General features: G+C 34.8%; 1 protein-coding gene across 2 annotated transcripts in view; it reads right to left on the bottom strand.

The window, feature by feature from the left end:
- The window catches only part of PTPRD (protein tyrosine phosphatase receptor type D), a 376,703-nt gene that overhangs the window by 56,117 nt on the left and 308,354 nt on the right, over positions 1-12,232 (bottom strand). For both annotated transcript variants that reach the window (XM_075021650.1, XM_075021649.1), the window contains one exon: positions 9,151-9,274. In XM_075021650.1, the coding sequence (XP_074877751.1) occupies positions 9,151-9,274 (124 nt within the window). The remainder of the gene's footprint in view (positions 1-9,150; positions 9,275-12,232) is intronic.

Consider the following 12,232-nt stretch of genomic DNA (forward strand, 5'->3'; position numbering starts at 1 on the left):
TTAGCCAAAATACAGAACTGTGCATCACAATAAAATGATACAAAAGGTTTGTTGAAGTAATTAACAGAAGTTAAGTCTTTGAGCAGAAACGAATGATTTATGTTTACACAGCCAATCTATCTGCCATGCCCAAGTTTACAACCCCAGGGTTCGGTCAGGTTCCACAAACTGTTTCAAAAGAGAGGGAAGGAGATACAAGCTCCCTGGCTTATTCTAAAGCTGTGACTATCTTCATGCCACAAAGGAAGATTTGAATTTCTTTGGCTATGAAACACAATAAATTATCAAATATCTTTAAAGAAATGTTTCTCAAGCTTTCAGCTCCAAATCTGTTCTGATGTATGGTCTCCTGCTGGTGATGCCAAACCAGGAATTATAGGGGCTGCACACTCCTGTTGTTCCTGACAACCAGTGGCATACATCTGAAAATGTCCTCCAAAATAATCTGAATTTGAATGGAAAGTAGAGGTAGCTCTTCAACATGTTTTTGTTTATTTGTTTTTAGCTACAATTTGAAGAGTTTCTCCACTCATTCTGGGTAAGCTTAGTGTTTCATTCCACTACTTACTTAGTAATGAACAAACCCACTGATTAACTGTGACACTAATTAAGAGCCAGTATAATCTTGAAATTATTCAGATTATGGGTTACTGTAGTCTGGCATAAAATTTTGCCTTTATGCCCAAGAAAGCTTAATAATTTTCTTGTTTTATATGTTCAAATTATATTTAAACACAAATTTTAATTTGATTTGTCTTTCTGTACAATTAAAGGAAAAATCTGGCAAAATATTTCAGGGAAGGAAAGAGTTTGTAACTTCAGAAGCACAAGAGAGGCAGCAAATGGCACTCCTCAGCCAAGATGCATGGATGGACACAGGAAGAGTGGTTGATTATGATTAGAACTGATTGAAAGTCTCTTCTTGGAGAAAAATAAAACAAAATAAAACCCCTTTAAACCCTTTAAAAAACCTATAGCTGAAAAGCATGATTTCCCTCCATGGAAAGCAGAAATTGGAGTTCAAAAGCCTCACTCCTGTAGAGTTGAAACTTTTTTACATGGCACTTCTTATTGTGGATATTGGAATTAATGACTTAGAAAATACAACTGTTAGGCACAATGCCATATTTTCTTCATTTATCAAGATAATAAAACATTTTTGCACAAAACAGATGAGAAAGAAAAATGAAGCCAACAGGAGAAATCTACACCAACTGGGTATTATTACCAAAGGAACTGAGAAAGCTTGTAAGAAATGTTTTCTGCATAAATTAGAATTATATTATGATGCCTGGTATCATACTTTGAAGCATATGTTATAAATAAAAGCCTAAGGAAAAAATGAAAAAGAAAAACAACACTTTTTAAAGTGGTTAAATGATCTTCTGGGAAAGCTGTCCTCTGGAGCTGATACTGCACAAACAGCTCAAAAATTACGTATGAGAAGTATTGCAAACTGTGCACTAAAGAATGATCTTTACAAATCTGAGCAGTCAATCCTAGTACCTGATGTAAAAAACCCCAGAAAGTCTAAAATTATAAATACCCTTGCTACTTACTAAGTTGTATTAAATTTATTGATAAATCATATTAAAATAAATAATTTCTAATTTTTAGAAGTTCTTTAAATTTAATTCTTTAAATTAGAATCAAGAAAAGCTTCCAGATTATGCCTTCCTTGATCACAGATGCAAGTAAGAAGGAATTAAGATTAACAACTACTGATATCTGAAAAGAGGATTTCTTCCCAGCTAGGTTAAAGTGGAAATTTCTACTCTATTTCTCCATTTGCCTTTTATCAAGAGGACACAAAACCCCCTGTCTGTTCTTTAGCCAGAAAAATCCTTCCACAAGGCAACTCAGCCTTATGGTGCATGAAAAGGATGTGGCTGGGACATGGAAAGGAAAGTTCATTTACCACAGGACCTGAGCAACTCTTAATGACTTAACTAATGTAGTTTGGGGAAAAACTAGGTGCTGCTCTAACACTGCACTGCAAGATTTTCATCAAGGGCTTATCTCTAGCAGAATACAGTACTGTATAGGGTTATAACTCTACTGAGATCAAGAGAGCAATAGGATTCACAATGCTCAGCTCCATTGTCTCTCTCACGCACAGTATCCATTAGGTGTTTTCTTTGTTCTCCATCTGTTCTCATAGTCTGTTCAAGTGTCATAGCCATTTCTCACAACTGAGTCTCTTTTCATCACTGTTTTCATGCATGACCTTGGTTTCACACTCCATTCCAAAATCCTTTTGTATTCTGTAATACCATTCTCTCACTCTCACTTTCTATCTCACACTTTGCCACTCCAGTCTTTGCTTCATCAGCTATGTCTCCACAATGCATAAACTTAAAGACCTCCTAGGAAGGTGCCTTATCATAAGAGGCCTAATGAAGTGTGCACAGTTTAAAAATAACAGTTTAAAAATACAAAACCTGAACATCTGTAAATATCTACACTGAGCAAGCAGAAATTATCAAAGGCAAATAAATCTAAATATTAAAATGTCACTTTCTGCAATGACTTTTCTGGCCATAACCCCATTCTGAGCTGAGAAAGCTGAAAAATTCTCTGTCAAGTCTAATAGTGCAAAACCAATCAAATGTCAACTAGTTTGACTGCAGTACAATGAAATCCTGCAAACCTTTGTTAGCTTCCGTAGCTTGAAGGCAACATACCCACAAGCACAGCAGCAATTGCTATTATTACTTAAATTTGGGTTTAATAGTTAAGAAAGGTCAGGTGTTCTGTAAAAACACAGGTCAAGAAGGGGACAAAGCAACCAAATTCTGTCTTCAGGTATATCGATATGAACCTTAACTAAATCTATTGGCATCAGTGGGGTTTACTAAAGATTCAGGATGGCATACCTGAAGTATAAATATAGGATAATCCACGCAGTATAACCTGACTTTTACAAGTTTCATGAAGGCAGAGACAGTTTCTGCACAAAAAGTCAGCTAAAGACTAAGCTTCCAGATCATAATTCTACCATAACTATTTTCTAGCAGCCTTTTCAACTATGGTGATGAACGACCAGAGTCTGCAATATTGTTATTCTGCCAGACAGGAATTGAGTACAATAGGGGAAGAATCAGATGAGTAGCTGAGCATAAAAGACATCCCTTTTTCAAATATCTCAGGAGAACAAAGCAGTCCAGATTTTACAGAGTAAGAGTGAATAAGCAATGAAAGAAAATTAGCCAATGCCACAATTAAAGTGCAAAAGATTAAAAAAATGAACTTTATAGCTCCCGATTTATGCTGAGACTGTACTCATGAACTGAGATGACAGTAGAGTTTGCTGCAACATAGACTCAGATCCACAAGGCTAATAATGTAGACCTCAGAATTATTCACTTGATTTCCTGAAGACAGTTATAATCTTAAATAGCTTTAATTAGACTTCACGTTCTATTCACAAACTGAAATCAAATCATGAAATTATTTCAAGCCTTTACAAAGGCTAAGTACTGAACAGCCTTTCTATTTAAAACAAATTAAACCATAAACTTTTGTTTCTGTACTGCTTTCCTAAGAGATGTGCTGTTAGTCATAAAAAGAGCAGGAAGTAATAGGATTAAATTCTGTTGTGCTTGTAAACAACTTGGAAAAATGCAATGATGAAGTCAAAATGCTGAAGAAGCTCTACTATGGTTTAAATCAATGACTGCTGTTTCCAACTACGTCAGAGCAAAAATGAAGTACGGCAGCTACTAGGTGCCAGTAACAACTGTTTAAGTAGAAGTTTTTGTAACAAAATCTATATAGTTAAGGAGATTATCAAATTCAAATGGTCTAAGTACAAATCTGTACTGTAAGAACTCACTGAAAAATGAAGCAGCACAAGACCAATGAAGATATTGTAGTAATGAATATTGGTAAAATGAAAGCTTTTTACAAAGACTGAGGAAAATTTACTACAGATCATCCTAACAATGCAAGGTAAGAAGAAAAAAGAAACAACAGAAAAAGAAAACCTATAGATTGCTCAATTGTGGATGGCCTATTAGGACTAGACAGTCTAGTGAAGAGGGAGAGGATGGAAGACATGGAATGAGTGAAATGTTGAATTACAGAGAATTATGGGAAGAAGGGGTGGGCAGAAGATACAGAATTAAGCAGGACAAAGAAAGGGATTGTGTAGAGGACAGAAGATAAGTATTTGAAAGGAAAAGAAAAAGGGGAGAAAAATCCGAAAAACGTGAAATGTCAGGATGGAAACAAAGAACCAGGAGCTGTAGAAGATCTGAAGGCAAGATGAGAAACTTGGATGGTAAGCAGCAGAAAAACAGGCTGGGAAACAGGAGGAGCTCTGTTAAGGAAAAGAAAGGAAGCTTTCGTTTTGTTTTGTTTTAAAAGTTTGCTAGTATTAAGAAAGGGTACAGAATGAAACATTGTTCCGTGCAGTTCCTCAGAGGTACAGATAACAGCATTGTGCCAGCACACTGGCCACAATACATTGAGATAGCAGTATGTTGCATAATAGTGCAAAGCAGATATCGAAATCCAACATGATGTCATCAGATTGTGATTACTTTACCGCTGTCTGAAACTTGATTTAGTGATTCTCCAACTCGTCAGGACTGAGTAACACCAAAGTTATCAATCAAAGGAGTCTTTTTTTTGATAGAAATATTCATTTATACCTCTAAATGATGCACTAAAAGGGCTGATGAATGCCTCTACTAACATGACATGAAATGGTTTCTAGTTTGGTAATTCCTGCAAAAACCAGTTTCAGTATGAGTGTGTACAGTAAATTTTGAGGTGCCAAATCTTCATTACCCATTCAAGAACAAAGTCACTGGATGTTTTACTGAAGCCTTCCTCAATGGACCGTGTGGGTATGTACACAGGAAAAAGTCAGGATTGTTCTGAACTGATTTTAAGGGTATCGAGAATGACACCATTTTTGTCATTAAGTTACAACTATAACAGCCTAAGTAGATCCATAGGCCAAAATTATTATATTCTGACAACTTGTCTCGGCATTGTTGTTGAGACAGCCACTGTGAAGTCTACTCTGTAAAGTCTACTTCATAGAAACTTCTACACCATGAAGTCTACTTCACTGATCGTTCTGTACCTCGTTACCTCATCACTAAATACTTTTGTTGCTTTTAAAGCACTCCAGGCGTGCAGGGGGAAGAGGCATACAATTACTCTAAGTGTGTAATTACATATTATTAGCAGAATGCAACACAAATGCAATGTGAGAGTGTGCAAATAATTTGCATAGTCCATGACTGTTCAGTAGATGTTGAAGAATTTATATTGACCAGAATACTTTCTAAATCTAAAGATCACGGGCTACATACTAGATAGATCATACATAGATGATAATTTACCAACAACCAGCAATCAGACAAATAAGAATAATAGCAGTTTCTTGCCTTTTTCTTTCTTGACCATTTATATTACAGTCAGAAATGTCTAGCTTTAGCAGCATTTTAAAGGCATTAGATTTCCCGTCAAATCACTAGCATTATGAAAATCCATGTCACATATGCCAGACTTTTGTCTTGGATGTCTCCTAAAAGAAGTGGCAAGACTTTTTAAAATGCAGAATATTTAAACATTTTATTCCCAGTATTTTATTTACTCTTTAGAGGTTTAAGATCACAGGCCTAGCTGTTTTAACTTGATGTATTTCTCTTTTAATCGGTAAATTCTGCCCTCAATTCCATTTAGATGCATACAGTGAACTTCACAATGTTATAACATACTTTCATTATACAGTAAAATTCCAAGTGTCCCTCTCACACACATCAAAAGATAGCACAACAGGAGAGATAAGGTTTCAAGAACATGGGAACAAAATTTTGCAAAGTAGTATTTTCTTTCAGGTAGAAATTCAAATTACCACAAGTAATCTGAGTTTTCCTTCAAAAGGGACATCTAATGTAATCAAATATAAACAGTGGTGAGTTTAATAATATAAAAATTACTTGCAAAGTGAGTAATTATGTTGTGGAACTCCATGCTATATGTAATTACAGAGGTCAAGAACGTAGCGGGGATTCAAAACCAGGTCTGAACATGTGTAACAAGACTTATAAAAGGTACCAAAAACCCCACTTTGAAAGTGTTACTAAGCCTTGTGTTTCAGGGCTAATGCAATTTTTAACAACTTGATATTATCAATGGGTGGAAAGAAGTCATCTGAAATCTCTACTACATGCTCCTTAAGACCTTCCAGGAATCGCTTTATATTGACTACAGTCAGAGACGGGCAACTGAACAAAACCAGCTTTGTGCCCCATTCTAGAGTAGCAATTATAGCATTCCATGTCTGTGCAACACCATCAAGAGGCAAAGTGACCATCAGTGAGGGATTACAGTTTGGCAGATGCTTAGTTTCTTGTTCATATACGTTTGCTTTCAAATAGGAACCAAGTGGCTAGGTGTAGAATGGAGCTTTTCATCTTAGAAAGAACACAGTTATTACTCAAACGTCACTGATAATATTAGTCTTATGGTCACCAAAGAATTGCAGATTAGGCCTATATATAAAATCCAACCAAATATTCTCCATATAATTGTAACAAAATGTAACAAATGTCCAAATTTAGGTCCTGATCAACTTGTTTAGTAAAATAGGTAAAGGAGAATTTTTTAAAAAAACCAATATTCAAAGTATTGATTTCCCCGATAGCATTAAAAAAACCACAGCTGTCAACTAATTAAAATGCTAGGCAGATAGCATATTTTAATTGTAGGAATATTTACTTAAAACTTGAAAGAGAAAGAGAAGCGCTTATTACCAAATATTAAGACCAATGTATTAAACTTACAAAGGTACACACACAAAATTTTAGAAACACTATCATGTAAAATCAAACCTAGGGAAAAATTTAAAAGGATAATTAAATACTAATTTATTACTGTTTTCAAGACAAATTATCATAGCATAAACCAGGATTTAATATTTGATTTATGTTGCTTCTTTCACCATAAACTGAAGACTGAGAAAATACTTAAAATTTTGCAAATCACCAAATGGGTCAAAATCCCACTTACGGTTTTATATCTAACACTGATATGTCAAAGTCCTATAGTATTTGTCTGTTTAGGGTTAGACTGTTATAGGGTTAGAAATTTTAGCCTTATCGTGGTATTTCTTACTTAGAAAAGGGAATCAAAATTACAGTTTAACTGTATGGTGACCCTGCTCCTGAAAATACTCAGTCCTTTCCCACAGGTACAATGTAGAATTTTTTCATATTTTTGCTATCTATTATTTTTAAAAGTACTCTAAGGTACTGTGTAATTTGAAACTTTTAATTACTTTGACTAATGTTTTCTGGTTTGCTTCTTAAATTTTTTTCCCATTCTCTGAATATGTTCATTTTCTTTAAGGGAACCAAATTTCATGGGTCATTTACATGAAGGCGATCCTGGCAGACCTTTTTAAGCCCAGATATCTGACTTATAAATTAACAAATACCTTTATCTGCAATTAGATTTTTTTCCTCTCCTTCTTACCCCCATTACACAACTCTTTTTCCAGACAAAATCCTGTGAAAATCTTGATTCTTCTGTCAAACAGTCTTATTTCCGAGTTAAACATTTTGTTCCAAACAACTTTACATAACTGTTCAGAATAGCTGTCCAATTGCTGTTCCTGGCCTTTCCAGACCATGTACTTAGTTCTCTTGTCTGGACCAGTGACATAGAAAGGGATATTTTTCTTGAATCACATCACATATAATGCTAATTAAAATACCCTCTTTTCAGTATTGATACAGGTAGTTCTACCAGGTAGCGGTAGGTTTTCTTACAGCTATTTTCTTCTGCAAGGCAATGTGAAAAGTTGTAAGTGATGTTACAAAAAATCTTGTCAGAACGCTATATGAGCCTCAGAGGTGGAAAAAATATAAGCAGATTATATGCAAAATCTTCAAGGCAATCATATTAATTTTCTAATACATTTAAGAAGCTCTTATCTGTGTTATCAAAGCCCACGGTATACAGCTGCAATAAGTAAGGAAAGATCTAAACTTCAACCAGTGGGACTGCCTTTTCCTTCACCAAGCAGCTAATAGTAAAATGGACTACAGCTATAAATATTGTCCCTCCTGTATCCAGTGTCTTCAGGTCTGGAGTAGCCAAAGATAAGAAGTTGTTTATAACTGTAAATTAAAACACCTTGCAGTTTAACTTGTAGCATGTTAGGACTGAAATAATTATGACCTTGAATACAGTTCCCTACATCTTATGTATCGTATGCAAGGCCTATCAGCCTTATTAAAGGCAAATTATATTTTCAGTTATATTGTTTCACTTAATTATATAATCAATTATGTTCCGGCTATCATTAATACCTGACTGTCAACATCATACAATAAACTGAAAATTTGTCTTCATCCCAGGAAGCAGGTTAATGGTAAGGCAGAACTGGTAAGAAAAGAAAACTGAGTGAAAACCAGTGCTTCCCATTGCTTTAGCGCTTGGTAAGGGAGACACAATACCCAGTGCTGATCACCTTGGACATTTTGCTTAAGTTATCTCTAAAATGTTTTTATTTTTTGAAAGTTCTTTGTCAAAGAAAGATATAATGAAGAGCTCTCATTATACCCCTCTGCCAATCTTTGGCAGTGAAATACTGAGCTTTTAACGTCTGCATGTGGGCATTTGTTTAAACACTCTTGTTTAACATTCAGATTGTAAATGGAAAAGAAGAAAAGGTAAGTTGTATCAGAAAGTTCTCAAAATTGTCCCTGAGAACATGAAGTTGAACTGTTTTTTTTTCCCCACATTAAGGATTTGGCAACTGAAACTCAATAATCAGATATGTCGATAATGTCATTGATCGACAAAAACCTCAATTCATGCATGGTTACTGCTATATTTGCTTTGCAGAATTAATATAAGTAAACAGCAATGATAATTTACTTTAGATAACACTTGGCATACACACAGGCACCTGATGCATTCAGTGCTATATGTGACCCTGTGTCAATTTTAGTGAATTTTCATAATGAATTACTGAGAATGAACATCAGAAGAAGATTGTCTGCATAGGAATTTACTGGAAGTATTTTAATTAACACTTCTTTATATTACTATGCAAAGATATCAGGAAGTAAAATTATATTGGATTTTAGGATTTAATTAGTTTAAGTCTAAAGGTCTCCTTACCTTCTATTGCTGAGAGTAGAACACGAGAATGGTCATATGCAATTACATTCGCGTATCTATTCTTTGGTTTGTTTACTTCCAGGTTGGAGTGTTCCCATGTGAACTGCTGACCAGGATCAATAGACTTCAAAAAGAAAGAGAAGAAAAGAAAAGGAAACTTTTAACTAAGGACTACGTACTTGTTGTATTTATAATCATTACAAACCATATGCTCCCATAGTTTACTTTGGAAATATTTTGCTTTTGAAAGAAAATTATGACACTGGGATAGATTGTAACATATTATATCTTATTATATAAAGCATTTTGTATTTATACATCTGAAATTTCCACCAGGTATTCAAACCATAAGCTTTTCAAATCCAAGGCTTTCTCTTCAGAAAGGCAAGGGTATGCTATCCATCTTTTCATCTTTTCACTCAGTTTGGCACGTGAGGGTTTCTAGCATAACAGAGAATGAAAAAAATGTTGGAAATCTCAAAAACACTGGGATGAAGGGGAGTAAATATTTTTATCTTTCTCTATTACCAAGTGGACATGTTCAAACAATTCAGTGTCCTGTTTACTAAATAAATTCCAAATGTTCCTGAAGAAGTTTTCCACAAGAAAAACAATGTTGTTTCTGTTCTTTTATTTTGATGCCAGGCCAACCCATGATACCAGTGTTGCTCAGGGAACCAACTGCATATCACCCAGGGACAAGATAAAGAGAACTGATTTTTATTTCCTTGACTCATAAGTAAGAGAGCAATTCAGGCATATTTGAAATTTTAATGATCTGTTATTTATACACATAATTATATGGTCCTAGAATCACTCTTTATGTCCTGCTTCCTTCATGTTCCAGGATGGAGTTACTGAAGCTTGACCCACACTCCTTCATCCTTCACCAGCAGGAAGACTCCAGGCTTTACTACTTTTACCTCTATGGTTGAGGTATACATACAGCTGGGTAAATGCAAAATACATAACAGATGGTACCTGCTTATGCCTGCTATGGTACTGGCTGTATGAAAGGTCATCTCATACTGAGAAGTCACAATTAATTACGTATTGTTTTACTTTTCATTTTCTGTAACATTAGAGATCTTAAAATTGTTTCATCAACACATATATGCAACTACGGTTTGCGGCTCATGCCCTTTGCTTAATCCTGGTAACAATCAGCAGTTCCTTATGCCAGGTTGCTATGAATTATAAAAAACTAATGACACAGGTAAGCCTAGATGGGGCAGTTAACAAACGCTATGTTCACTTTCCATGAATAGACCAGCAACAAAGCACAAGTTGGAAGCTCCATACTGCCACTACGGCATCAAGCCATCACTTTTACATCGCTTATACTGAGTCCTTCCAGGGTTACAACAGCTGTGAGTCCATTTTATGTTAATGTAAATGAAATTTGACCTGTAATCTATTAGAGTAGGTATTATCAGACAAAGAATATGTGTAAAATTAGTTAGTGTGATCTATTAGGATTTATCTCTTAGATTAATAATTACTATTCGGCCACTCAGAAAACTACTTCATTCTTACGCACCTTTACATATCTTAGACAATTTATTTATGTAACATTCAGTGAATGACTTTGCTTCTTTCTTGAGATTATTCTAAAAAAATTCATTTTGCCTGACTGCCTGAGAGAGAGGTCTTAAGAGTACCCCAGCATTTCTGTTTAGGAAACCAAGTCCCAGTACCTTATCCTATCTATTAATACCTTAGACTCACTTAACTTTTGTAACAGTTACCAGCTAATTTTCCTGAATTTTTCTAACTTTAATTATAGTCCTCTGGAGTTGGGCCCAGCTGAGCTCCCCAGCATAACCTAGCTGAGATTTGCTGAGCAGAGGAGTATGACAGTTCAGGTTCTGGCTCACCCTTTGCATACTGCTTTACCTATAGTAGCTGACGCAGAGTGTGTGGCAGCTCCTCCCTCAAGAGGAAATGAAACAGGACTTTTTAAAGGAATAAAGAAGAAATGAACTGCTTGGGAGCATGATGAAGGGCATGGAAATTTTACTTGTGGTTTGGATATGATTCACTTGAGTTGTATCACTGTGTGTGTTACTAACAGTACAAAAGGTGTTCTTCAATGGTTTGCAGCTCTGAATGAATCTGATTTCTTTTAATCTCCAAAGAATTTTTGTGTCACCCCCCCAATTATTTTTTTTTGAAAGCAGTATTTGTGTTCACAATCTTAGCAATTTGTGGGAATATGCTTAACATATCTTAATACGTTAATAGCATTAATATCTTACTCTTACTAAGTTAGTATCTAAATAAAGTAGTTATTAAAACTGTTGATGGCTTTTTTTCTGCCTTATTGTATTTTGTTTTCATATATAGGAACAACAAACTATCACCCAGTTGGTATTCTGCCACTTGCAAAAGTAGACGTCCCTTCTGTGCTGTGCTTAAGTATAAACATAGCAACCTGATCCTTCCAATACTAGGGCTTGATCCTTCTTTGACCAAAACATTACTTTTTCTCACTACACAATGAAATTCCTATTTATCAATAAAGGAGTAAAATTTTTATTCTATTTTCTTACAATTTAGTTTCATCACAGTAATGTTTTTCCATCCTCTGAAATGGATGGCTGATAGAATATTGAAGCAGGTAAGCACTGCTTCATTTAAAAACACAAATATTTTTATCTTTAATGCTAAGTGCTATTTATGTCATCTAAGGTGAAGAGAAAGAATTTGGAGCACATTTCCATAAGCACTGGGAAGAGGAAAGTCATACGCATATATAGTATATTTAAGACATGTAATATACCTCTTTATGAGCTGACCAGCAATTCATCTACATCATCTGACTTGAAAAGCAATGAAATTTACATAATGACTTATCTCAGCAAGAATCTCCCCTCTTTTCTTTTTTGAGTGAATGGAGGTGAATAAGATAACTTGTGCAGGATGTTTGCAGGTCAAGTTTTCAGTATTTTAGAAAGTAATTAGCATCGGTTTAGCTCAGAATTCTAGTAATAATTCAGAACACAAACAACATAATTTCAAAATAAACAGTAGATGGTCTCAATATATTAATGAATTATACTCTAAATAAAGTTTTGAATAA

Source organism: Buteo buteo, chromosome Z, assembly GCF_964188355.1.
Source record: "Buteo buteo chromosome Z, bButBut1.hap1.1, whole genome shotgun sequence".
Classification (NCBI taxonomy): Eukaryota; Metazoa; Chordata; class Aves; order Accipitriformes; family Accipitridae; genus Buteo; species Buteo buteo.